The 24,292-nt window shown below is 39.1% G+C and overlaps 1 protein-coding gene across 4 annotated transcripts in view; it reads right to left on the reverse strand.

Moving 5' to 3' along the window:
* LOC137265185 (uncharacterized) overlaps positions 1–24,292 on the reverse strand; it is a 124,929-nt gene that overhangs the window by 52,110 nt on the left and 48,527 nt on the right. For 3 of the 4 annotated variants that reach the window (XM_067800525.1, XM_067800526.1, XM_067800527.1), the window contains 30 exons: positions 23,280–23,404; positions 22,823–22,949; positions 22,401–22,573; positions 21,412–21,550; positions 20,874–21,013; positions 20,104–20,227; positions 19,187–19,344; positions 18,858–18,975; positions 18,403–18,548; positions 17,952–18,069; positions 17,331–17,488; positions 16,836–16,953; positions 16,381–16,526; positions 15,930–16,047; positions 15,309–15,466; positions 14,814–14,931; positions 14,359–14,504; positions 13,508–13,631; positions 12,280–12,437; positions 10,475–10,595; positions 9,527–9,684; positions 8,195–8,327; positions 5,756–5,895; positions 5,162–5,273; positions 4,533–4,666; positions 3,610–3,727; positions 2,932–3,104; positions 1,896–2,037; positions 1,108–1,259; positions 121–352 (listed from right to left, as the gene is read on the reverse strand). In XM_067800525.1, the coding sequence (XP_067656626.1) occupies positions 121–352; positions 1,108–1,259; positions 1,896–2,037; positions 2,932–3,104; positions 3,610–3,727; positions 4,533–4,666; positions 5,162–5,273; positions 5,756–5,895; positions 8,195–8,327; positions 9,527–9,684; positions 10,475–10,595; positions 12,280–12,437; positions 13,508–13,631; positions 14,359–14,504; positions 14,814–14,931; positions 15,309–15,466; positions 15,930–16,047; positions 16,381–16,526; positions 16,836–16,953; positions 17,331–17,488; positions 17,952–18,069; positions 18,403–18,548; positions 18,858–18,975; positions 19,187–19,344; positions 20,104–20,227; positions 20,874–21,013; positions 21,412–21,550; positions 22,401–22,573; positions 22,823–22,949; positions 23,280–23,404 (4,227 nt within the window). The remainder of the gene's footprint in view (positions 1–120; positions 353–1,107; positions 1,260–1,895; positions 2,038–2,931; positions 3,105–3,609; positions 3,728–4,532; positions 4,667–5,161; positions 5,274–5,755; positions 5,896–8,194; positions 8,328–9,526; positions 9,685–10,474; positions 10,596–12,279; positions 12,438–13,507; positions 13,632–14,358; positions 14,505–14,813; positions 14,932–15,308; positions 15,467–15,929; positions 16,048–16,380; positions 16,527–16,835; positions 16,954–17,330; positions 17,489–17,951; positions 18,070–18,402; positions 18,549–18,857; positions 18,976–19,186; positions 19,345–20,103; positions 20,228–20,873; positions 21,014–21,411; positions 21,551–22,400; positions 22,574–22,822; positions 22,950–23,279; positions 23,405–24,292) is intronic. The other variant, XM_067800528.1, reaches the window with a different exon arrangement.

Genomic DNA, 24,292 nt, shown 5'->3' on the forward strand with positions numbered 1-24,292 from the left:
AACACATATACTAACATGCAGCTATATAGCATGTCAAGAAAATGGTGTACTACCTCCAGTACACAGTATCTAAAGGAACATTTGTTAAGGCAATGATGGTAATGGTGATAGTGTACATACCTGCAAAAAGTTTCATTAGGAAGAGATGCCTGGACAACAGCATAGAGGAAGGAGGTGCAGCTCAAGACACTGGGGATATACGATGTCTGGTCATGGACCATAAAAGGATAGTAAATGCTGACGGTGGCTGTAGAGGTCACGTATGTTGAGTTGGAGGAGCTGGAGGAACTGTACTGAGGATGCTGAGCATCAGGGTCGGACCCTCTGCCCAGGAGTGTTGGGCAGTACTTCCCTGGAAGAACATCAGAGCTAAGTGAATGATTGATGAGGGAAATGGGGGATGAGTAGGAGGGAAAGGCCTTTTGACAAAGTGACAGATAGACAGAACAGAGAACGAGTGAGTGAGTGAGTGAGTGAGTGAGTAGTTTAGTTTGAAGCCGTACTCAGCAATATTCCTGCCATATATATGGCAGCAGTCTGTAAATAATTGCGTCTGGATGAGACAATCCAGTGATCAACAGCATGAGCATCAAATTGCTCATTTGGGAACTGATGACATGTACCAACCAAGTCAGTGGTTCCGGTCCCGGTAGTCGCCTCTTACAACAAGCACAGTTGCCTTTTATGGTAAGCATGGGTTGGTGAAGGTCTTTTCTACCCTGGACCTTCACAGACAGACAGGCAGACAGACAGACAGACAGACAGAGAATTTTCCGGTTTCAGGGTGCAAGATACTTGCTGAAAGTTTATATATTCCTATTCTTGAAATTCAAAGTCTTTAATAATTTTCATGTCATGAAACCTTTGTCACTGAATAATGGTGTCAAGGTCCTTTGCTGAGATTGAAAAAAAAATTGGTAATATGCAAAATGAAAAGAAGAGAGAAAAAAATGTACCTAAATATATGTCAGTCAAAATGATATTTCAGCAGATAAAAGAAAGGTAATCACAGACCGGTCATGATTATCACTAAGCACCTTATCTCAACTTAACATGCATGTAAGAAGCAAAACAATCTTAGGTATTTTGAATAACCCTAAGACATACCACTGCAGCCTGATAAGTCTATGTTTGGGAACTCCTTCTTGATGATATCACTGTTATTGACCACCAATTGCATCACCAAGTTCATATCACAGTCCAAGCCCACAAAGGACATCATCATCTCCAGTGTTGACCGTATGGTTGGCAGCACCACACTGAAACATCATCACATCATGACATCCATGTACAGTTAACTCAATTCCAGCTGCATGGTGACTGCTGTTGAATAATTGATTCTCGACCAGACAATCTAGTGATAAGAACAGGTAACACTGCTAATTAGTCTGCAGAGCAACTGATGACAATGATTGGGCCATAGCAACATAGCTGCTGCAGAGAATGACAGGGCCATAGAAGAAAATAGTAGGACTACTGCAGACAATGGTACAACTACTGCAGACAACGATAGGGACACTGCAGAGCAACTGCAGACAATGATAGGACTATAGTAGAGCTACTGCAGACAATGGTAAAGCTACAGCAGACAATGGTAGGACTATAGCAGAGCCACTGCAGACAATGGTAAAGCCACAGCAGACAACGGCAGGACTACTGCATGCAATGGTATGGCCACAACAGATTTACTGCAAGAATTGGTAGGGCCACGGCAGAGCTGTTGCAGGCAATGGTAGGGTTAAAACAGGGCTACCACAGACAATGATAGGACTACTGCAGGGATACTAAAGGCAATGGTAGGGTAACTGATGGGCTACTGTAGGTCAATTGTCATTTCTAACAGATAGAAAAGTCTAAAAAATGAACAATTATGTTTTCTAAATTGTCTGACTTACTAGCAAGTTGAATAAACTCCACTACTTTGATTGAATATTCCAGAAACATTGTTGCTGCCAAAAGTCGTGAGGATCCTCATGATAGCTCCAACATTGTCACAGAGGTTGGGCAAGGCACTTATATTTGTTGTTATAATTGGGTCTGAAACAACAATTTCATGTGTTAAGTTTGTAAACAACAAAATGTTCTTGTTTAAAGCCCTCCTCTTTCATCATCCACAGTTAACCAGATTAAAACGTTACCATTACATGCAGAGTGAATGACTGAGTGACGAGTTAGTGTTTTAAGCCACTCAGCAATATTTCAGTTATATATGTCAGCATATGGTACATAATCATTTCTGGACCAGACAATCCAGTGATTAACAGCATAACCATCCATCTATGCATTTGGGATATGATAACATGTATCAACCAAGTCGGTGACCATCACAACCACCTGATTCTATTTGGTCACCTTTTACGATAAGCATGGGTTACTGAAGATCAATTCTAACCCAGATCTTCATGGGTACATCCTATACAGAACAGAGACAGAATAATAATAATGGAGTGAATGAGTGAGGGGAATCAAACCCAGGTCTTCAGCATGAGTGAATGATTTGACAAGAAGAACTCCTCCATCGCCCCTGAATCAGGACTGGTATTTGTAGTAAACTCTGTTCACTATATAATATTATTATAAACACTCAACCATTCACAACTACAAATCTAAAAATACACTGTTGCATCATATTACAGTCATTAGCAAGACAATATGTGTGAAATGACAGATTAGAAAGTTTTTGTAATTATCTCTATGGCTTCAGTTAAAATCTACAGAGACTTTCATTCATTCTGAAGATATTTAATGTAATTACATGTAGCTTGTTTGAGTGGAATTTTAGGAGTTGAGACTTACAATATCAAACAAACTTTCATGGATAACAAGTTCTTGCATTAGTGAGCCATTTTCAAACGGATGTTTTGGTTGACAATGGTAAAACCTGGAATTAGTACTCACATCTGTGGACTGGCTATTAAGTCTCCAACTTACCAGCACAGGTTAGCACAGGTAGTGTTAGAGCTGTCAAGGTGTTGGGAGCACCCAATGAGATTAGGTTAAAGTAGTTCTTCATCTGCTCATTTATGTCCAGGATTGTGCAGTTGTTCTGAAGCCGCCCCTTGATACACTTCAAACTCGTGGCATAGAGCAGCATGTTAGTGTCACTGTTAGAAGAATTATCACAGAAAAATATAATCAAAATATCATGCATCACATTACCACAAGTATTTGGTTATTTGTGTTTTTGGGTTTTTTCACAATGAACAGAGAAAAATATCCTCATGGAAAAAATAAAGGAACACATGAAAGTACAAGCGTTGCTTTATTCTTTTCATGATGTAAGCATTGCACTGTCAGTGAGATTCTGGAAATGAATAAAGGAACATGAGGACTCTAATGTGTTCCCTTATTTGTTTCCATGAGTATATATCATTAATGTAACAGTTTGGCCAAATCAATATAAAATAAAACCTGTGTCTAAAAGACACAAAACCCCAAGTTGCTGTATCTAGATATAGAGATAATGAGACAAATATTGCTAAATGTCTGAGCATTTAAATATTTGAGATTTATATTGTCAAAGTAAATACGTAACACTTTATTGCATCAGTAAAAGGTGAGTTGTACATTACCAAGGTAAATATAATAAAAACAGTATAATATACTCACTCGCAAGTACTTGTGCCAAAGATCCCATATGAAGAAAATGCAAGACAAGTTGACACATTTCCAGCTGCAGAAGTGGTTATTGGCAGACACTGGTTGTCAATCAGAGATTGTATGTTATCTGCAAGTACATCAACACACACATTTTTCAACCCCTTTTCAACCAACAACTGAACATACTTTAAGGTATTGCCCAGCCATTTTGTTTTGCTAGTTTTGACAACAAACTTCTTAAAATGGTGCAAAAATGAATTTGCTGTATTATTTGTGACAAACAAGCCAAGACCATACAATTCTTAAAGTTTGCTTTACCAGTAGATGTAGACAAAAACAAGATCTTGTTCCAACAAGGTGTTTCTCTGCTATGTTTCAAGCATCAGTTTTATTCACCCATTTTAGTCAAGTCTAATTACATCTAGTTGAAATTCCAGAACAAGCTCATAATAGAACTGAGGCTTGATGTCAGTCCTCTGAGCATCTGATAATTACATGCTCCACAACTTGGTAATTTGACATGATCAAAATAAGGACTTAAACCGAAGTAAATGATTCTTATCTTGTTCATGTGACTTAATTTGTCAGTTGATCTCAGGAGCCATGAGGAATCTGCTTAGAATTGGTCTTCAGCAACTCATGCAGGTCTTAACAGGCAACAAATGGGATCAGGTGGTCAGGATACCTGGCTTGGCTGATACATATCATTGTATCACAGAGTGATGCTCATGTTGTTGATCACTGGCTTGTCTGATCCAGATTCAATTATTTACGAACCACCGCCATACAACTAAACATTTCTCAGTGTGGCGTTAAACCACAAGCAAACCCAAAACAGTTAAGTTCCAACAAGCTTCAGCTGAAATGTAAGCATTAGGCAATTAGATGTAACATGATGGTGTTTAAGTCCAACTATCCATTTTTATGCTCACCAAAACAGGGTCTGAACTGGGGTGGGAAGCCGTCCTTGTTTCTCTGGAGATAGGCAGAGAAGTTTGACATAGTACAGGCCGTGTTCAGTCTTCCAGAGACATTCATTGCACACATGCTCAGTTGGTACGGAATGCTGCAACACAGACATGAGTCAGTAAGGATTCATGATCTTTTTCATAATACTCCTGCTGTTAATGTCACGACAAGCCACTGCAACAATTTTGTTCAACTATTTGTAAGGGTGCTTTACACAAATTCAGTGGTATGCAAAGTGTAACTTAGGGCAGGGCAGGCAGTCAGTTAAGATCCAGGAGAGTTAGTCAAACAACCTGGACAGCCAGTCAAACAACCAGGACAGCCAGTCAAACAACCAGGGGAGCCAGTCAAAGAACCATGAGACTCAGTCAAACAACCAGGAGAGTCAATCAAACAACCAAGACAGTCAAACCACCAAAACATACAGTTAAACAGCAAGGGGAGTCTGTCACACAACCAGCACGGTCAGTCAAACAACCAGTCATACCAATTAGTCTTCCAAATGTACAACTACTATTTGTGACAGCAGATACAGGTATGCGGCATCAGACACACCACCTATAAGACAGCAGATAATGTCTTAAAACCTTACCTGCAATTGTCCTTAGAGGGCGTCAGTTTGTCGGCCTGACACATCGTGCGAAGCACAAACCCATAGTAAGTGTCCTCCAAACATGGAGACTTTGTGATAAAGGATGGTGCATCTGCAAAGAAATCAAATGTTAGTTGTCTGACTTCCATTAATGGGTTAAGACAGCTGACTTTGTGTTCTGGCAATTAGGTGCTGGATTCTGATGGTATAGGCTTAGAATGACAGATGGGTCTCAACCCAACAAAAGCACTAGAATCTGTACTTCTCTGAGAAAGTGAAATCAGAATATATAAGAACTGTGGGACCACTTTTCAAGCTGGTATGGTAGGTTAATGTCCATGAGATTGTGGATGATGTGCCATGATTAAAGTCATGTAATCAGACAACCTGCTTCTCCTTTCACAAAGCAGCCTTTAATAAGGTTAACCTTGAGTCCCATTCATTAATATTGCACAAAGTTTACCCTACTGTCTTATGATCACCTAAGTGTTTTGTGAAAGGAGGTTGTGATCAAGATAGTTAAGTTGTTGCAGGCTTTTTCAAACTGCAGCATGTTCAACCAAGGCCAGCTGTATCCATCAAACATGAACTCACCACAAGTGGAAGGATTGAATTCTGACAGTTCATCCCTGATAATCTTGGAATTCTGGACTGCAATATCATGCATCTCTGTGGCATTACAGCCATATCCATGCAGGGCATAGGCGAGGCACTGTACAAGGTCAAAGTACGCACTGGAACATAGACGGATGAACATAAACCACATGGTGATTTTAAAAACAACAGAAAGAAATGAGTGTCATTTAACACTACATTGCAACCATGTCATTGCAGTCTGTGCTGGACTAGAGTGCTGTTGTACAAAAAGATCCTTGCGCTCAGGTGATCGTAACTTCCATAGCTTAAAATAGAATTGCGACTGGTGTAGCGCTAAGGTTGCTTTGTACAGAAGCATAGTAGGGCCACAGTGAAAATCTTTTTGGACATTATCTCCTACTTAATATCTCCTGTGCAGAACATACTATCTCCTATGTAGGTCATAGTATCTCCTACATAGGATTTATTACTTAGTATCTCCGCCATAGAGCATAATAACTCCTACATAGTACATACTATCTCCCAGGTAGTATTTCATGTCCTTTACGTCTGACTTACTATCTCCTGTAGGAGATGACTGATATAAATGTTAATAAATATTAATCCGAAATGGTTGACTTAAATCCCCAGACATGCAAACAATCTCCTGTTTCACTGTTTCTGTCACTGTTTGAGTCTGCAGTTATGTGTTACATTTAACATTAGTCTACTATCATGGGCTTCATTTCTATAAGACTCTGCTGTTTCCACCACCATTAGATTAATGTGTTCAACCAATTGTTGCACATGACTGACGTAGAGTTTCTTCCAGACCACAAAAAGGGCAGGGTGAAGTTTCTATAGAAAAGGGCACCCTAGTTTGAAAAGGGCACAAACCACAATAAAACCAAAATTATCAGTTTGAGCCTCATGAATTAATAACCTACAGTCTCCTTTGTCTTTTTCTCATGAAGCATTTCACAACAGCTTCCAAGTCGGTGTCATTGTGGCTGTCAGTGTTTAGGCTGATCATAAGATGCCTGTTACAGTTGCTGACATTTAGTCTGTTCCTGTGCCCCATCACAACTAGCAAGTACTGGGCAGATCGCAGTAAAAAGGGTCAGGGTGCCAGAAAAAAGGGCAGGGCACCAGAAGAAAAGGGCAGGGCACAGCGCCCTCCTATAACGCTCTGGAGGAGACACTACTGACGTGTGGGAGCAACTGCTGTACTTTACTGCCTCACATTCAGTTTGCACTACGTTTACGCAAAGCAGTTAGTTCACTGTTGTATGTTGCCCTTTGTTATCATGAGTTTCAGATGTTGGTGCTCATGAGTCACAATCTGAGTGCACAGATGAGTCTTAGACTACTGGTGGCAACCTATGCGTACTTATTCCCTGAAACATATACAAACAACTATAGTGACAATCCCTTGCCTCTTTCATTTTCATATTGTTTTCCACAACACTCAACAGTTTCCACCCCAGACAAGTCAGCTTGTAAACAATAACTAAACAAACAAACTGCAAGTGAGTGCTGTATCCCATCCAACCTGGCCCACTCCGAAGAAAAGCAGAAACTTGTGGAAGAAGTGTTATAACCAGAATTTCACATCAGAATCTGCCCCACCTCACTGTGTGCATGCGTGCATGAGTGAGTGAGTGTGTGTTCAAAATGCCTTAAGTGCAAATAGATCAAGGACAGTGCATTAGTGTCATGAATATTCACTGACCTGCAGTTTTACTATCAAACGTCCTCCATAACCAAATGATTCTCAACTTAATAACTATACTTCATACTCACATATCCTTAAAAAGGATACATTAAGTACAATGTAGGAGATACTAAGTACTACACAGGAGATACGAAGTCCTATGTGTGAGATAGTTAGTGTACATAGGGATTTGCATAGGTCTTAATAACTCCTACACAGGAGTTAGTATGTCCTACGTAGAAGATAGTAACACCAAATACATTTTTCACCATGGCCATGCAATGCTTCCGTAGCTATGTACGATGCCACATAGGACAGTGAGTAAGATTAGTTTTATGTCATGTTTAGCAATATTCCAGCAATATCATGGCAGGGAACAATTATTCACAGGGATTCACACATTGTATATGTGCAGGGATTCAAACCTGAGTCTTTGGTAAACACTTTAGCCTCAAGGCTACTCGTGAGCCTTGCTAGACCAGATCAACCATGAAGTGAAGCTGTAAACAGCGATCCACATTAAGTAAGTTATGGTCAGATGCAGTGAGCATCAAACAACAAAGCAGGTCCTTACACCAGCATACATACATACTGTAACATCTACACTACCAAAACACTACATTCTGAAATGAATTATCAAAATGCAGTCAAACAATTGGCTCATGTAAGCTATAAGAATTGAAGGGAGATCTGATCCTACTGATCTGATCTTACCCTCTCAGAATGTGAAGTGCAAATCTTACCTGCATCTTTCAGAGTTGTTTCCCCTGGTGCTGTTCAGGGTAAGCACAAGTGGCAAGCAGTACTGTTCAGCGCTATATCGGAGAGATGCATAGTCCTTGCATGGTCGGTAGTAGTCAGGGGAGGTTATATCCCCTGTAAAACAAACAGTGGCAAACACAGCTGTAGAGTGAGTGTGTTTTAGGTCAATGTATGACAGGAACATACATCATGTTTGGGGAGAAATGTGTGAAGTGAAACTACAAACACAGCTACTACAGGCACAGTCACAAGCAGGGCTTCAAGACATACATTTTCATGTCTGGGGCAAACACTGAGCAAAGAGGGAAACACAATTGTTGCAATCAGCACTGGGTGACACACAATTGTTGAAATCAGCACTGGTTGACACACAATAGTTGAAATCAGCACTGGTTGACACACAATAGTTGAAATCAGCACTGGGTGACACTCAATTGTTGTGATAAGCACTGTGCAATTGAGTGTCCCCAGCAATTGAGTGTTCAAAATCACCCTGAAGCTGAATGATTGAAAATCTTTAATCTCCTAAGACTTGACAGACTGAGTATATATGGAATCACTTACGATCTACAGTGAACAAAAAGACAAAGTCATCAATATCCTTCGCAATGGCAAAATATTCTTTTGGAATATGTCTATTTGTTTAGATAATGTCAAATGTTCTGGTGTGTATATGTGTATACCTATGTGCCAAGTTTAGTTTAGAAATAGTGAACAGTTTTAAAGTTCTGCTGCGAAAAAGAGCAAATCCACCAAATTTAGTTAAACTCAAAGTTGTTGCCATGAAAATGAAAAAAATATTTCATTCAGAATTCCAAAACTACCAAAAGGAACCAGTACATCTCCAGAGAAATCTATGTAACAAGGCTGGTGAGCTACACCACCAGATCTACCGATGTGCTGAGTTTGGTTTAGAAATAGTTAAAGGTTTTGAAGTTCTGGTCCAGAAAAGAGCAAAACCACCAAATTCAGTGAAAGTCGAGCTTGTTGCCAAGGAAATGCCAATACATAGTTTATTCAGAAATCCAAAACTACCAAAAGGCACCAATAAAACCATCAGATCTATCTATGTGCCAAACTTGGTGAAGAAATAGAGCACAGTTTTGAAGTTCTGGTCCAGAAAAGACAAATGTGTATGGATGGATGGACAGACTGGCGATGCACATTTTAATACACCCCTGTCCCACCCACCCCACAAGCACAAAACATTACGGGGGATTACAAATGCTCCTGAATGGCCACCATTTCATTGTTAAGCACAACTCCAGAATCTTCCCATGATCTGAATGTGTGCGTGGCTTACAATGACATACCTGCATAGGTGTCACATTTATCAAAGTTGAGTGTCTCATTGTATTTCTGCAGGATGTAGGAGTTGTAGTAGAAGTTGTTGTGGAGTGTTGATGCGCGACATTTCATCTCAGACTTTCCAAGCACTTCTTTCACACACTCCACTAAAAATGTCAACGACCTGCAGATGAACAGAAAAACACATTAAAGTGAATGAATACATATTGTTCCAAGTTTTTACAAGTAATAATTCAGGTACATTACAAGGGCTCTTCCAAGAATGGGCCTGTACCACAGGGATGCATCATACCAAGTTGCCATGGTTACTGATGTTGGAAGTGAAGATGGACACCGTAATGTAAATTTCACAAGGACTATGGTTTCCCTCCCTAAACCCTGACCAGATCCTTCAACCTGTGCATTTCACGTAAGCTATACAAGAAAGGAAAGGTTCAGCAAAGTTAAACCCTCCCATTTGGGAAGAACTGGCCTTGGGGATGACCCAATATTAGCTCTTGATACAGGCAGGCTTCTTAACATGGGACTTGCTGGTTGACACATATCATTATATTCCATCATTGCTGATCACTGGAGTACCAGGTGCAGTCTCATTTACTTGCAGACCAATGCCAAACAGCTGGGATAATGATGAGCATTAAACAAAAAACCAAAATTAGTCTACTGGAATTACAGAGGGTACTGAGGGAGTGAGTTTAATAATATGCCGCACTCAGCAATATTCTAGCTATATGGCGGCAGTCTGTAAAGAATCAGGCCAGATAATCCAGTGATCAACAGCATGACCATCAATCTATGGAAATGGGATACAATGACGTGTCAGCCTAGTCAATGCGCCTGACCACACAATCCTGTTAGTTGCCTCTAATGACAAGCACGAGTTACTGAAGATCAATTCCAGCTTGGATCTTCATGGGTAACCTGGATCTTTAGGGGTTACAGAAGGTACTGACCCACAAGTATAGTTGTTCTGTCTGATGAGGACCACTGTTTTGGGGGCACACTCCAGAGAGGAGGCAGCAAAATAAGACAGAGTGCCACTGTTGGAACACACATCACCAGCTGGTTTGTTGGCTGAAACCACAAACACAGATTTTGAGCAGCTTAATCAATAATGATAATAATAATAAGGCCACTATAGAATGCTGAAATTCAGGCTTTAAGCACACAACATACTTTATTGTCCCAGATAACCTTGTGAGAAGCAAGAAGGCTGATAGTCAAATGACATATCCCACAAGGTACCCATTTTGTCTGGTTTCCTGATGATGTAGGAGATTGAAGTGGGCTGTAGTGTTACATCAAAGAATGTTAGTTTTTTGCGGGAAGGTAACAGAATTCAGAAATAATTATACAGGATATTGCAAAAATTATTCCTAAAATCAGTGTACAACTACATTCACTCACTCATGCATGATAAGTGTGTCAATGAGATGAGGTTACCAGCATGTCTCATAAATATGTAAGTCGCTTGTGTCCTCTTTCGAGTGTATGCAACATGCTAAGATAAACACTTAACATATCCAGTAGTGAGGCGACTCAAAACTTACTATTCAACTGTAGAATATTGGCTTAGAGAAATGTTTTACTCTTCTGGTTTCTGTCATACAAATATGTATAGCTTATGCATCTGCATTATATCAACATATCCTGACATGAAATGTTCAGCAATGAAATCTTAAATTGCACAAATTACTTTTAAGCTGAAAAAATAGCTTTTGCAAAGAACTAACATTCAAAATCTTGCCTGAACCTTAAGGTACTGAGAGACAATTTTTGTAGAGAAATATACCTGAATTACCTCTACATTAGTACCATTTCTGCAAATATACTCTTAAAAACAGTAGGGGAACTTCAGTTTTTTTTATTTACAATTAAAAATATTCGGGAGATTTATCAGAGTCAATCAATGTTGTATGACTTGCACTTCCATATTTTGCATGTGTACGATTTTCATTTTAAAACAAGCGAGTAGAAACAAACACAAATGTGTGATGCAAGATGAGTGTCAAAATTAATGTTCTATGTGATTTCTTGACCTTCTTGAAAATCGTCAAAATCAAGAATAGGACCCCATGCACATGTGTATGGGGTTACTGCGTTGTGCATGTGCATATCATGCATTGTGTTTAGGGGGGGGTAATATAGGGAAGTGGTTGTGCATTCATAAGATGTCTGTACTTGAAATGTTTTCAACACTTACTCTTCCTATCCAAATTGAAAGTACAGGTTCCCCTACTTTTTTTTGAAGAGTACGTGACATATACGCTGATGAAACAATACCATTCAGAGGAATGAACTGTCTTCAACATTTTGATGGAATGGCTGGAGAATTGGCCTCCATGAACACAAAGAGCAGAGATGCCAACCCCAAAGTGCTGGAAATAGCAGTTTCAAGGATCAAATTTAGTAGATGGACCATAAAGTTATAAGTCAACTAAAACCCTCAAATCGTGATGGATTCTGAGAAAAAAATAATATGACACTCATCAAGAGTGAAGCTTTGATTCCACAAATCTCCAACAGGATATTTCCAAATTATCTTCATTGAATTTCTTCTTGTCATACCCTTTTGGCAAGAATGTATTTAATCGCTGAAAAATATATGTTTTGTCTATGTATCCAAATTATAATGATAGTTAATAATAGTTTGAGGCTAAAATATGTAGTGACTATGATAAAATTATAGAGGATGGCATCTCTGGAAGGAGTTTATGGGATACTGTTTGTGTATTGACCAATGTTAAAGAATACGTACAATGACAGTTGTTGAAGTTGTAGGGAACCACATCCTTCAGTTGCTTGTTCTTGGTGTCCAAGTAGTGGGTCACATAGCCCACAATGTCCTTCTCACAGTTGTCATAGCCCTTCTTGGACAGATCCTCTTGGGTACAGTTGACCACTCCCCAGAATATCCTGCACAGAATGGAGACAGTTTGTCAGTTTTGTGCTACTCATTCATCAGTCTACAGAGGTAAAACTGGGCATTCTGTTGTGAGAGATCTGGGTTAAAATTAAAATCTTCAGTAACCCAGGCTTGCCGTAAGAGGTGACTAACTGGATCAGTTGGTCAGACTCGCTGACTTCGTTGACACGTCATTGTATCGTAATTGCGTAGATCAATGCTCATGCTCATCACTGTAGTGTATGGTCAAGACCTGATTATTCACAGACTGCAGCCATAGAGCTGGAATATTGCTGAGTGTGGCGTCAAACTAAACTGATTCATTTTCAGACCCTGTATTCCCAAACAAAATAGCAATAATATCAGTTATCACATCATGTCGAGGGAAATACAGGGTTTTATCAGTCCCGAGTAAGGTTGTATTCCCCGATCGGCTTGGGGAATACAACCTTACTCAGGACTGATAAAACCCTGTATTTCCCTCGACACGATGTGATAACGCATTTATCTAGCTGATTGTTTACACTAAATCAAAACAAAACAACAAGCATCGAATCGACTTGCTGCCATGTTGACGCCAGCTGATCGGTTGACCTCAATGCACCGCACGTTACTAAAGGCTTGTCGATGCACGATTTTCTCACTTCGCGTCGTCACCAAGGCGTAGCGGGGCGATATGACTTTCGCAGCAGGAGTATACGACTTTTATACTCCCGCTGGCAGATCATGATGGATGTACATGGTATTTTATCAGAGTCACGTGGACCAATCAAAACTCGACATTCTTACATGAGGCTAGATAATTGCTTTGGGAGACCACATGATACTAATGATGATAGAAATAAGGAAAGTTCTTATGTACCATGAAAGTTACAATGTGACAATGGTTTTAAGTCATCTCTATAAAATATAATAATATAACCCCTTGTCTTTCTTCATTTTCAGATACTGGACTTGAAACATGTTCAAATTCAGGGTAATAAAGTTTTTCTTCGTCTTCATCTAGACTTGCCTGAGCTACATTGGGTATATTTGTTTCAGGGCCTTCACAACAGACTAAACAATATGTCAGGCTACAAACCTGCATGCATGCTCTTCTGGGATGATAGAAGCATTGAACTTTCCAAGAATAGCTCCACATTCTGCAACAACATCCATTGCCACACTGTAGTTCACATCACCTATCTCTGGGCATTTCTTGTCACCTGAAATATAACAGTAAAACAGTCAATGAATGATGTTTGAAGCCAAATGTGAGTATGGTATCAGCAATCAGCAATTATTCAGGCAAAAGGGATATGAGACTTGGTATTTACACAATGTATCCAAATACTCCTAGGCCAAATGTAGAGATATCATGAAAATCAGGTAATATGATACACCAAGCCTTATCACCCATACTGCATATCTTGACCATGTTGAACACCAGTGCTTGTCACTAAAGGCACTAATGGAACCCGGGTTTTCATCTGACCACAAAATCTTAAACCACGAGGGCATCTCACTGCTATATTTAGAAAATGGGGGAGTCAAGATCACCAGGTGTTGAGTTAAAAGATACGCCCATCATTTTTTCAAACATATCAAAGTGTGATAAATAACAAGGGAAGAAAACCAAAACTAAACCAGTGAGTAAGGTTTTACACCATTTTAGCAATATTCCAGGAGTATCGCAGTAGGGGGTAACACCAGAAATTGGCTTCAAACATTGCACATATGTGTGGAATCGAACATGGGTCTTCAGCGTGATGAGTGAATGCTTTAACCACTTGGCTAACATCATAATACTAAGTAACAATGGTCTTCGCAATAAAAAGGGGGCAGTAGCATAGATTTATGGTTAAAGGATTAGCCTGTCATGCCGAAGTTCCTGGTTTGATTCCCCACATCAGTACAAGATGTGAACAGTTTACAAACACTTGTTGTACTTACTTGCTTCTTCTTTTGGGCATTTGCTGTAGTCCTTTCCAAGACGTTTAACAAGGATATCACTTCTGGAAATGAGAGCGTTGGTGATGGGTCTTCCATCACTACAATTCATGCTGCGCTGAACACATTCTGTGATTCCTTTTAGGACTCTGAAACACAAACATGATGTGAAGACGTGAACTTCCCACTATGAGTTTTCACATATTTCCCATTCAGATGAGATATTAAAGCAAGCGTGTCACACTGGAGATACCATGGAAACAAATTCATACTTGGGAACAGAACTAACTACCCTGATAACACTATTTGGTATGAAAAGAAGTTCATTGTGTGTTTGGACTCATTCTGGATTGTAAGATTTCATTCAACATTTCTCTCATGAACTTCCATAAAATCATGTGTGACTGCTGTAAACAATGTTAATATAACCTTACAAAAAGTAAAGAAATATAGAATACCCGCAATCACTGGAATACGCAAGAAAAGCGCAGTAACTGGTGGAGACAAAGAGCGGGATGTTATCTTCACTGGAGCAGAGATCTTCAATTTTCCCATCACCTTCTTTTTCCACAATAGCTGTAAACAACCAAACAGACCATAGCAGACAGAACATTCTCATGGAGAACAACTAGCAATGTCACATGACCACATTAAAGAATGAACAAGCTACCCACAGATGTATAATGAGTTTAAAACTGTCAATAAGCAGCTTCTACAGCAGATATCATTTTTATACATTTAAATAAGGCAGTGGAATCTGTCTAAACCGGCACTCTTTGGGACTGAAGGAATGATCTGGTTTAGACAATGTGCTGGATTGTAGAACTGATGATAAATGTGTACAAGCCACCGATTGAACTGAGATTTGGTGCTGGTGTTGACAACTTGCTGGATTGGACAGATGCCGGTTTGACAGCTTCCACAGTATATTGCAACAGGCTCATAACGATTACCTGCACACTTGGTAATATCAAATGGAAATATGGTTATGTTCAGGGAGGCCATCAATCGCACATAGTTGAAGTAATCTTGGGCTAATCCTCGTATTGTACAGGAAAGACCTAATTTGTACATCTCTTCTCGCACACAAGCAAAACCACTGAGGACAAAGCTGTAAAAACAAGAAGACAATCATTTCACACAACCTATGACAAAAACATTCGATCATCTTCTCAACATGTGGATATTCCATTTACTTTGACCTGAAGGGGGCAGCTTACTATTATTATCACTGCACTAAAGTCACATGAAGAGCTGACAATTACATCTGTTAATAACAGCATGAGAATTTCATCAGACTGTCTACCAACATTTCCAGGGAAAGGTGACCACAATATTTCATAATAAACTGCGAGATCACTTTTGACATGAACACAGGTAAAGCTGAAGGTATCAAACAACAGCATCTTGTCCTCAACATGAGTGCTAGAACGGGGGTCAATTCATAACGTATTTATGCCGTTTAAAAAGTGGTCAAATGCAACAGATGTCATAATAAAGTATGAATTCTAGTCCATTACTAAGAAAGTGTAATCCCAAATATGACGGCATTGTGTAATCAGGGGTCAACTCACTTGCAGTTTTCCTCCAGCGACAGCAGGCTTGTGTTTTGTACAAACATGTAGGTGAAACACTTAGTCGAGGCTGCTTGACCCTCTGGCTTGGAAAGCATCGTGGAACATGAGCCCTCTTCTGAAACAAAAAACACTCATTTTAAGTAACAAGAATTATCCAACATTTTGGTGAAATGGACAGTTGAAACAATAACATCAAAACTAGTCAGAAGACAGGTCATCCCATTTCTAGGGCACCCATAGCCATTTCTGTAATTCACATTCCTTTTGAAAACTTGACTATGTTTCCAATCATCAAAGAGTCACCAGCATAAACAGCTTGAAGCCCTAATGACAGTCACATCCAGACACACAGTAATAATCCTCTTCACAAAGAAACAAATTAGATATTAAGGCCAACCCTGACTTAAATAAGAAATGTGAACAATTTGCAAACACTCATTGTACTTACTTGCTTCTTCTTTTGGACATTTGCTGTAGTCTTTTCCAAGACGTTTAACAAGGATATCACTTCTGGAAATGAGAGCGTTGGTGATGGGTCTTCCATCACTACAATTCATGCTGCGCTGAACACATTCTGTGATTCCTTTTAGGACTCTGAAACACAAACATGATGTGAAGACGTGAACTTCCCACTATGAGTTTTCACATATTTCCCATTCAGATGAGATATTAAAGCAAGCGTGTCACACTGGAGATACCATGGAAACAAATTCATACTTGGGAACAGAACTAACTACCCTGATAACACTATTTGGTATGAAAAGAAGTTCATTGTGTGTTTGGACTCATTCTGGATTGTAAGATTTCATTCAACATTTCTCTCATGAACTTCCATAAAATCATGTGTGACTGCTGTAAACAATGTTAATATAACCTTACAAAAAGTAAAGAAATATAGAATACCCGCAATCACTGGAATACGCAAGAAAAGCGCAGTAACTGGTGGAGACAAAGAGCGGGATGTTATCTTCACTGGAGCAGAGATCTTCAATTTTCCCATCACCTTCTTTTTCCACAATAGCTGTAAACAACCAAACAGACCATAGCAGACAGAACATTCTCATGGAGAACAACTAGCAATGTCACATGACCACATTAAAGAATGAACAAGCTACCCACAGATGTATAATGAGTTTAAAACTGTCAATAAGCAGCTTCTACAGCAGATATCATTTTTATACATTTAAATAAGGCAGTGGAATCTGTCTAAACCGGCACTCTTTGGGACTGAAGGAATGATCTGGTTTAGACAATGTGCTGGATTGTAGAACTGATGATAAATGTGTACAAGCCACCGATTGAACTGAGATTTGGTGCTGGTGTTGACAACTTGCTGGATTGGACAGATGCCGGTTTGACAGCTTCCACAGTATATTGCAACAGGCTCATAACGATTACCTGCACACTTGGTAATATCAAATGGAAATATGGTTATGTTCAGGGAGGCCATCAATCGCACATAGTTGAAGTAATCTTGGGCTAATCCTCGTATTGTACAGGAAAGACCTAATTTGTACATCTCTTCTCGCACACAAGCAAAACCACTGAGGACAAAGCTGTAAAAACAAGAAGACAATCATTTCACACAACCTATGACAAAAACATTCGATCATCTTCTCAACATGTGGATATTCCATTTACTTTGACCTGAAGGGGGCAGCTTACTATTATTATCACTGCACTAAAGTCACATGAAGAGCTGACAATTACATCTGTTAATAACAGCATGAGAATTTCATCAGACTGTCTACCAACATTTCCAGGGAAAGGTGACCACAATATTTCATAATAAACTGCGAGATCACTTTTGACATGAACACAGGTAAAGCTGAAGGTATCAAACAACAGCATCTTGTCCTCAACATGAGTGCTAGAACGGGGGTCAATTCATAACGTATTTATGCCGTTTAAAAAGTGGTCAAATGCAACAGATGTCATAATAAAGTATGAATTCTAGTCCATTACTAAGAAAGTGTAATCCCAAATATGACGGCATTGTGTAATCAGGGGTCAACTCACTTGCAGTTTTCCTCCAGCGACAGCAGGCTTGTGTTTTGTACAAACATGTAGGTGAAACACTTAGTCGAGGCTGCTTGACCCTCTGGCTTGGAAAGCATCGTGGAACATGAGCCCTCTTCTGAAACAAAAAACACTCATTTTAAGTAACAAGAATTATCCAACATTTTGGTGAAATGGACAGTTGAAACAATAACATCAAAACTAGTCAGAAGACAGGTCATCCCATTTCTAGGGCACCCATAGCCATTTCTGTAATTCACATTCCTTTTGAAAACTTGACTATGTTTCCAATCATCAAAGAGTCACCAGCATAAACAGCTTGAAGCCCTAATGACAGTCACATCCAGACACACAGTAATAATCCTCTTCACAAAGAAACAAATTAGATATTAAGGCCAACCCTGACTTAAATAAGAAATGTGAACAATTTGCAAACACTCATTGTACTTACTTGCTTCTTCTTTTGGACATTTGCTGTAGTCTTTTCCAAGACGTTTAACAAGGATATCACTTCTGGAAATGAGAGCGTTGGTGATGGGTCTTCCATCACTACAATTCATGCTGCGCTGAACACATTCTGTGATTCCTTTTAGGACTCTGAAACACAAACATGATGTGAAGACGTGAACTTCCCACTATGAGTTTTCACATATTTCCCATTCAGATGAGATATTAAAGCAAGCGTGTCACACTGGAGATACCATGGAAACAAATTCATACTTGGGAACAGAACTAACTACCCTGATAATACTGTTTGGTTTGAAAAGAAGTTCATTGTGTGTTTGGACTCATTCTGGATTGTAAGATTTCATTCAACATTTCTCTCATGAACTTCCATAAAATCATGTGTGACTGCTGTAAACAATGTTAATATAACCTTACAAAAAGTAAAGAAATATAGAATACCCGCAATCACTGGAATACGCAAGAAAAGCACAGTAACTGGTGGAGACAAAGAGCGGGATGTTATCTTCACTGGAGCAGAGATCTTCAATTTTCCCATCACCTTCTTTTTCCACAATAGCTGTAAACAACCAAACAGACCATAGCAGACAGAACATTCTCATGGAGAACAACTAGCAATGTCACATGACCACATTAAAGAATGAACAAATTACCCACACACTTATGGGTCCAAAAGTGACCTTGCAATAATTTGCTTTTACTGCATATTATAATTTTCACCCATTTAGATAGGAATCTAGCATGACAAGATTTGTGTCCTCAGCAATTACCTGCACACTGTGTAATATCGAATGGAAATATGGTTATGTTCAGGGAGGCCATGTAGCGCACATAGCTGAAGTAATCACTGGCTAGTTCCCGTATTGGACAGGAAACATTGTATTTCCACAACTCCTCTCGCAGACATGCAAAACCACTCAGAACGAAGCTGTGAAGATAAAAAGGCAAAGCAATTCACATCTGATCAGTTTAGGCTTTGTTTGTGTTTTGCAGTTTTATCTCTTACTTGGTAATATTCCAGCTGTACAGTGATGGTCTGTAAATGACTGAGTCTCAAACACACAAAAAAGTGATTAACAGCATGAGCATAATTCTATGCAATTGGGGTCAACCAAACCAGCGAGTCTGATACCCAATTCCATCAGTTGCCTCTTATAACAAACATGAAAATTTAATGCTGCCACTTTTGTTGGAAAAATTATTTCTTTTAGCAGAAGTTATTGTTTCAATTTTATTCTCACTGCTTCAACTATTTTCTTGCTGCTGTGATTATTTTCTAGCTGCTTTTATAATATTTTGTCCCTTTAATTATTTTCTCATCGCTTCAATTATTTTTTCATTCATCAAGTAACTGAAACAAGAAAAACCTATTTGAAGCAACAATTGCGTTTTTCTGTGAATATTCTATGCTACACAATTGGCATCATTAATCTTTTACACTCAGCAAGTCCGGACTCAGTTTATTTTGATATGAAGTTTACAACTAAGTTACTGCTGCACTGAGTCAAACCAGACAATCAATTATGTCATTGATGGAGGAAGAATTTGACCAGAAAGTCAGCCAACATTTTCAGGGAAAGAGGGTGGAATAAAAGGTCACCTTTGACATGAACAAAGGTAAAACTGAAGCCATCAAATGATGGCATCTTGTCCTCAATGAAATCAGTGCCAGAACAGGTTAACTCACTTGCAGTTTTCCTCCAGCGTCAGCAGGCTGGTGTTTTGTACAAACATGTAGGTGAAACACTTAGTCGAGGCTGCTTGACCCTCTGGCTTGGAAAGCATCGTGGAACATGAGCCCTCTTCTGAAACTGATCGAAAACAAAATTGAAATCATTACACAAAATGAACTTTTTGGTTAGAAAACAACATTTGTTGTGCATACAAAAGATCTAGATGTGTCAAGATTTGATTGATTCTCAATAAAGGCAGGATACTTTTATAGATAATAACTTATGATTTCTGTTAAAATGTATCATTCTGGTACAATTTTTTTTTATCAGCATATCATAACATGCATCTTTTTCATGTCTGAACTGGTAATTACCGATAAACCACTTATATTGCACGGCCATAAAACAAAGGAATCAGTTTGATTGAAATCTTTTTAAATCATTCTATTATGTCAGTTATACAGTTCAATGGAGAGTGACTACAAGAGATATACACCACTTTTAGCAATATTCCACAAATATCATGGAAGGGTCACCAGAAATTTGCTTTAATATTGTACCAATGTGGGGATTCGAACCTGAGTCTATGGCATGATGAGCAGACACTGTAACCGTGAGGCTACCCATCTGCCCCATGTGCAGAGACTGATACCGTTTTTCAATGTTATAAATATTTACATTGTTGGTTCCATTTAAGAGAAATGTAAACACTCTATGGCCACATTATTACTAGACTTAGACTAGACTGGCAATGACACTGAGTGAGAATCAACGCAAACGATACCTTCACAACTGTTTGCAGCAAGTGGTAAAACTGTCTGAAGCTCAGATGAAGATGAATTAATAGCATCGTGGACCTGCTCAACAGTGCAGTTGGCACGGAAGACTTCATACACTGCTGCCTGAACACACTGAACAACATATCTGGAAGGAAGGAAAGTTTGGACATGACTGTAATCTTACTGAAAATATGCAAATGGTGTTTTTGAGCATGGTGAGATCATCTTCAGTAGGGAAATGGTGCTCAGCTGATATTTCAGCCATATACAAGTACTTTGTCATCAAAGGTTAAGGTATATGTAACACCTGATTTCCGGAATCACTGATCCAGTAGCAGTTTACAGAGTAGCCAATACACAATCCCCACTTGACTTGTAAAGTTATCAATACCCAATCATCACCCGGCTTTTATGGTAATCAAGAGCTTCTATAAACACAGCACTACAGCATGTGCCCACTCAGTCACCTCTACGTTTGTAGATAAAACAGTAGCTCAACACAGCAGAAATGTGCATGGACTGATAGATAACAAACTGACTTACTGGCATCGAATTGAATTGGGAACCTCCTCAGTCAGCATGTGACCCACATACTTTCTGCAGACTCTTCCAACAACATACTTCCCCAGAAACTCCTTGTCCAGGCAGGGAGCCTTGATGTCAACAGCCTTCTTGATGTAATCTGATTCAACATATCATCATACAGAATGCAGGATCAGATGGTGTTAGTGAGTATTAGTAGATATGCCAACCACTATTAGCTTAAACAGTGAGGAGAGTTCTATGGTATTATACAATTTCTTTAATATTAACATGAGGAACATTTTGGTCTAACAACTTTAATCAAGCTACACAAATTCTATAATGCTGCACATATTGATACTGAAGAAGTTGCATGTACACAGAATTGTTCATGTTCATCACACCAACTTTTAAATGCCACTCAAATCCAGTATTAGCTTGACTGCTTTTGATTAAAATTATCTTTTTCCACAAAATCTTTTTTTTTTTTAGAGAGAACAACATTCCCCACAGATTTACTTAACATAAATACGGAAAATGTCTTGCAACATAATGAATCCAGCATAACCTTGATGGTCACCATGTCTGGAGCAGGTGCTCCGCATCTCACCAGCATCATGGTGGTCAGTGTTTTGTGCTGCTCTTAGCAGTATGTCAGCAGGGACACAAGAAATGGTTTTCAGGATCGAGCTCGGGTCTTCATCATGGTGAGCTAACGCTTTAACCACAACACTACTGAGCCATGCCAGTAGTCAAGAACAGTGTTAAGGAACCAGTACCAGTACATGTTGCAAGGATGGAAATATCTGTAAACCTGCAAGAGTACTCTGGCACAGTGGCATATGTAAATCTCTTGCCTTGATAATTTTGTCACAATAACCGGCTAATAGTCTTTATAATGTCTTTAAGAAGCAACACTGGAAAGTCATCTGGACACTGGGGCTGTGTGATATACAAATTTGCTTGCCAAAAAGAAAAAAACTCTTGTGAACAACAGGTAATCAACCTACCTGAGCATTTCGGTGCAGGTGGCAAGGATGTGACATTTAGTGATGCTAGAAGATCTGGAGTTCTCATCAAAGCAGTTGTGACATAGTCCGGAATAACGTTGTCAAAGGCTTCAATGTTACAATTAGGATCAACATGAAGATTCTCCATACAGCGAGCAGACTGGTAGTATGTCCTAGAATCCGACAGTGAAATGTTTGTAGCTGAGTAAGTGTTAACGTCTCAGTTATAAACACTCATGTTATATGTTGGTTGCCAGTTAATTAAGACTAGGTCAGACAAACCAGTGATTCTTAATGTCAATAACATCAATGCCATCAAACCACCTACTCAGTTATCACGTCAAAAGGATGCTATGAACAATAAAGAAAGCTATTTTTATTTACTGATGGTACTTCTTTTGATTCATACTTTCAGTGCCTACCTGCAGGAGAGGTCATATGACATGTCATTAGACAGACCCACTAAGGTGGTCAAACACCGGGTAAGTCCCTCCAGTTGGGGCTGTCTGGAGTTGAGGCACGCTTGCTTGTCAATTTGCTTCATAAATTCTACAACAGACAAAACCCCAAATACGTGTATCTGTTAATTGGCGGCAGCAACATGATTGGTTAAAAATCTTCAGTGCCTTTCACTACCCTAAAAACTTTGAATATTTATCTCTCTCCCATCTGTCATTCTCTCTCCTATCACCTACTGTCTCTGTCATCACTCATTCTCCCACCCATCTACCACTGTCAATCGCATCACTCATTGTCTCTCCCTCTCCTAATGCTCACTGTCCCTCCTATTAGTCATTGTCTGTCCCCTGACTCCATCTCTCTCCCATCATTGACATCATCAAGGTAATGATCAACACAGCATTAATGCCAGGCACGAACCTTCACACTTGGAGATGTTCAGATCTGGTATGAAGAGACTGCCATACTTGTGGAGGATCACTGAGACATTATGGTATGGACAGCCCATGTTCTCCATAAAACATGCAAAAGTAGCAGTCAGTTTGCTGAAAGACAATGTTAAGAGAGCAGTTGATTAAAACAATAGACCAACTCTATAAATCTTCTTGACTTCACAATCTTCACAATTATGCATCAAAATAGAAACAATTAACAAACAAATTTTAAAAAGAGAACAATAACTGAGGTTAAAAATGTGGTCTACAATAAGCCATAAAAATAGGAGCAATAAAAGAGCATGCAGATTTTTGGATAACAACTTCCTGTTTATTTACTTAGCAGCATTTTGATGAAGACTCTTAAACTGCTATGAAGACGACCTCTTTAACTGTATGGTACATGTTACTAATATCATTACAGACTGAGCGAGTTTTAATTTAAACCACTTTTTGCAATATTCCAGCAATATCATGGTGGGGCACAATGGAAAAGGGCTCTACACATTTTACCCATTGGGGGGAATAGAATCTGGGTCTTTGGCATGACAAGTGAATGCTTCAACCATTAGACTGCTGTACCACCCATTTTGTCATTAACCTATTGTTTCTTTTCATATATCATTTATACATACGTCCAATTACCACAATGCCTTGTTGCCGAGATGCCAACCTCTACGATTTTATTGTAGTCACTACGAATTTTAACTTCAAACTATGCCTATAAGATTCCACCAGAAATCCTACGAAATTTGAATGAAATGCATTAAAATTTGGATATATAGACAAAACATATATTTGCAACAAGGAAATACATTTTCAGACTTCACATACCTAATCCATTCATCATATTTAATGACGCATTTGAACCGGAAGGATTGCAAGTAACAAACATAATTTTAACAAAGCTGATTTCAATACCTTTGTGATTTGACACATTTAGTTCCACCGGAAACAATTTAACCACGTGATCATAATATCATTCATTTTTTCCATCAT

This window comes from Haliotis asinina, chromosome 15 (assembly GCF_037392515.1).
Source record: "Haliotis asinina isolate JCU_RB_2024 chromosome 15, JCU_Hal_asi_v2, whole genome shotgun sequence".
NCBI classification, from domain to species: Eukaryota; Metazoa; Mollusca; class Gastropoda; order Lepetellida; family Haliotidae; genus Haliotis; species Haliotis asinina.